Raw genomic sequence first — 2,036 nt, forward strand, 5'->3', positions numbered from 1 at the left:
GGCAGAGATGGTAAAGAGCCTTTATCAAGCTACTTTAGATTTTAGTGACCTAATAGCTGATTGGCTTCTGATCCCTTATGGTTAAACATCTATTTAATTAAAAGATACTTTTTTCTTAGCTGTATAATTTAGGCAGTTTCTGTGTCTTTTTAGCTAATTCTCAAACTCTAAAAGTTACGACAGAATTGTAGTACGGTTCTAATACAGTTTTTGGAATCTTTTCCCATCATGTAGTATACGTTTTCTTAATATAGTGTTCGTCGTATCTAAATAATTAATTACACTTAATATCTTCTTTCTTTTATGGACCCAGAGCTCTCTGAGGGTGGGGATTTAGGTCTCCCTTGTTCTTGACTATAGTTACAGTGCTTGGCACGGAATAGGAACTTATCAAATGAGTAAATTGTGATATCTTACCTATAAGCCTCATAGACTTCTTGAAATCTAAATGTCCATATATTCCTGGGCAATAGAGTTGTCAATAGCCTAGTTGGTTTAGAATGAACCATTTTTATTCTATTTTTGCAGGTTGCCAGTCACAGTGGCTATGTGCAGATTGACTGGAAGAGAGTTGAAAAAGATGTAAACAAAGCGAAAAGACAGATTAAGAAACGAGCAAATAAGGCAGCACCTGAAATCAACAATATAATTGAAGAAGTAAGATAATGTACATTTTTGACTCCTTTTTTTTTCCTTTATGAGTTTCGCTTAGCAGAAAATGTGATTAGTGATTATCTTTTTAAAAAGTTGATGTTTTTGGTCATGTCTAGAGTGTTAAGTAAAAACTGTTGGGATCAAGCCACCATTTCAGTCAGTCGTCATCGGGGCACCTGGATGGTTCCGTTGCAAGAGCATGTGACTCTTGATCCCCAGGGTCATGAGTTCGAGCTCCATGTTGGATGTAGAGATGACTTAAAAAAAAAATAACATAGCTTTTCCTGCCCCTCTCCCACCTACTTTGATCTGCATGTAAAAGCTGATAACATCACCCTTCCAGAAGTTTTCTTCTGGTTTTACACAAATGTGTACATGTGTAGACAGGGTGTGGTAAAAGGAAAACTACCTGTTTTTTTTCATGAGGTGGAATATTTTGAAAAGGTGTATATTTTATTAATAGTTTTATTAATGTTATTATGTGTGTTTTGTCTTATACTCTGGTTAGAATTGAATTGAATACTCCTTGCCTTCGTTTCTGTTCTGTTCTGTTAGTACCCCCACTTTTTTATGTTGAAAAATTTCAGACCAGTTGAAAAGTTGAAGGACTTTTCAGATCCCCTTTGCTGAAGGACAGATACCCTCCACCGCTTTNAAATCGTTTTACAACATTTGCTTTCCCTCTGTGAGTGTGTATGTGTGATTTACACTTTTTTTTTTTGCATAATCGTTTACTACATCATTACTCTTCATTCTTAAGTATTCAGCATATATCTTCTAACAGGTAGATATTCTCTTATACAACTACAATTGCCCTATTTAACAGGATGCAGTATTTCCTAATGTACAGTCCATGTTAAAATTTTTCCACAAAATATCCGTTATACATTTTCCCCCGAGTCAGGAATTCTATATTGCATTTGGTTGTCGTGTATGGGAAGNCCCCCCCCCATCTTTTCTGACACTGACATTTTTGAAGCATCTAGGCAGAATACGCCACAGTCTGGCTTTGTCTGATTGCTTTTGCATGGTTTTACTTGGCTTAAACATTTTATCAGGGTGATGTGTTTTTGATCCTTGTACCTTGCTTCTTGCTGGCCAAGTGGACTGTTCATAAAAATCATTGTGCCTGCTGTGGGCATTTATTAAATCTGTGCTAATACCTCGCATTCATTTGTGTCTGCCCCATAGCTTCACGTCCCCTGTGAGATTTTTGCTGCCGATATACCTATTATCTCGGTAGCCAAGAAGCTTAACCGCGTCTGGCTGGGACTCTACGCTCCTGCAGATTGTACTGGGCAATCCTGGCATCTTGCGCGGTGCTTGGCACCTGTAGCATTAGGTGTAGAAGCACTTTTGCCAAACGGTTATTGGATTGGGCA

General features: G+C 37.7%; 1 protein-coding gene across 1 annotated transcript in view; it reads left to right on the forward strand.

The window, feature by feature from the left end:
- FUNDC1 (FUN14 domain containing 1) overlaps positions 1-2,036 on the forward strand; it is a 205,391-nt gene that overhangs the window by 202,394 nt on the left and 961 nt on the right. Inside the window, 1 exon segment of the mRNA XM_077768524.1 lies at positions 491-657. Within this exon segment, the coding sequence (XP_077624650.1) occupies positions 491-657 (167 nt within the window).

Source organism: Crocuta crocuta, unplaced genomic scaffold (genome assembly GCF_008692635.1).
Source record: "Crocuta crocuta isolate KB4526 unplaced genomic scaffold, BGI_CrCroc_1.0 scaffold467, whole genome shotgun sequence".
Lineage (NCBI taxonomy): Eukaryota > Metazoa > Chordata > Mammalia > Carnivora > Hyaenidae > Crocuta > Crocuta crocuta.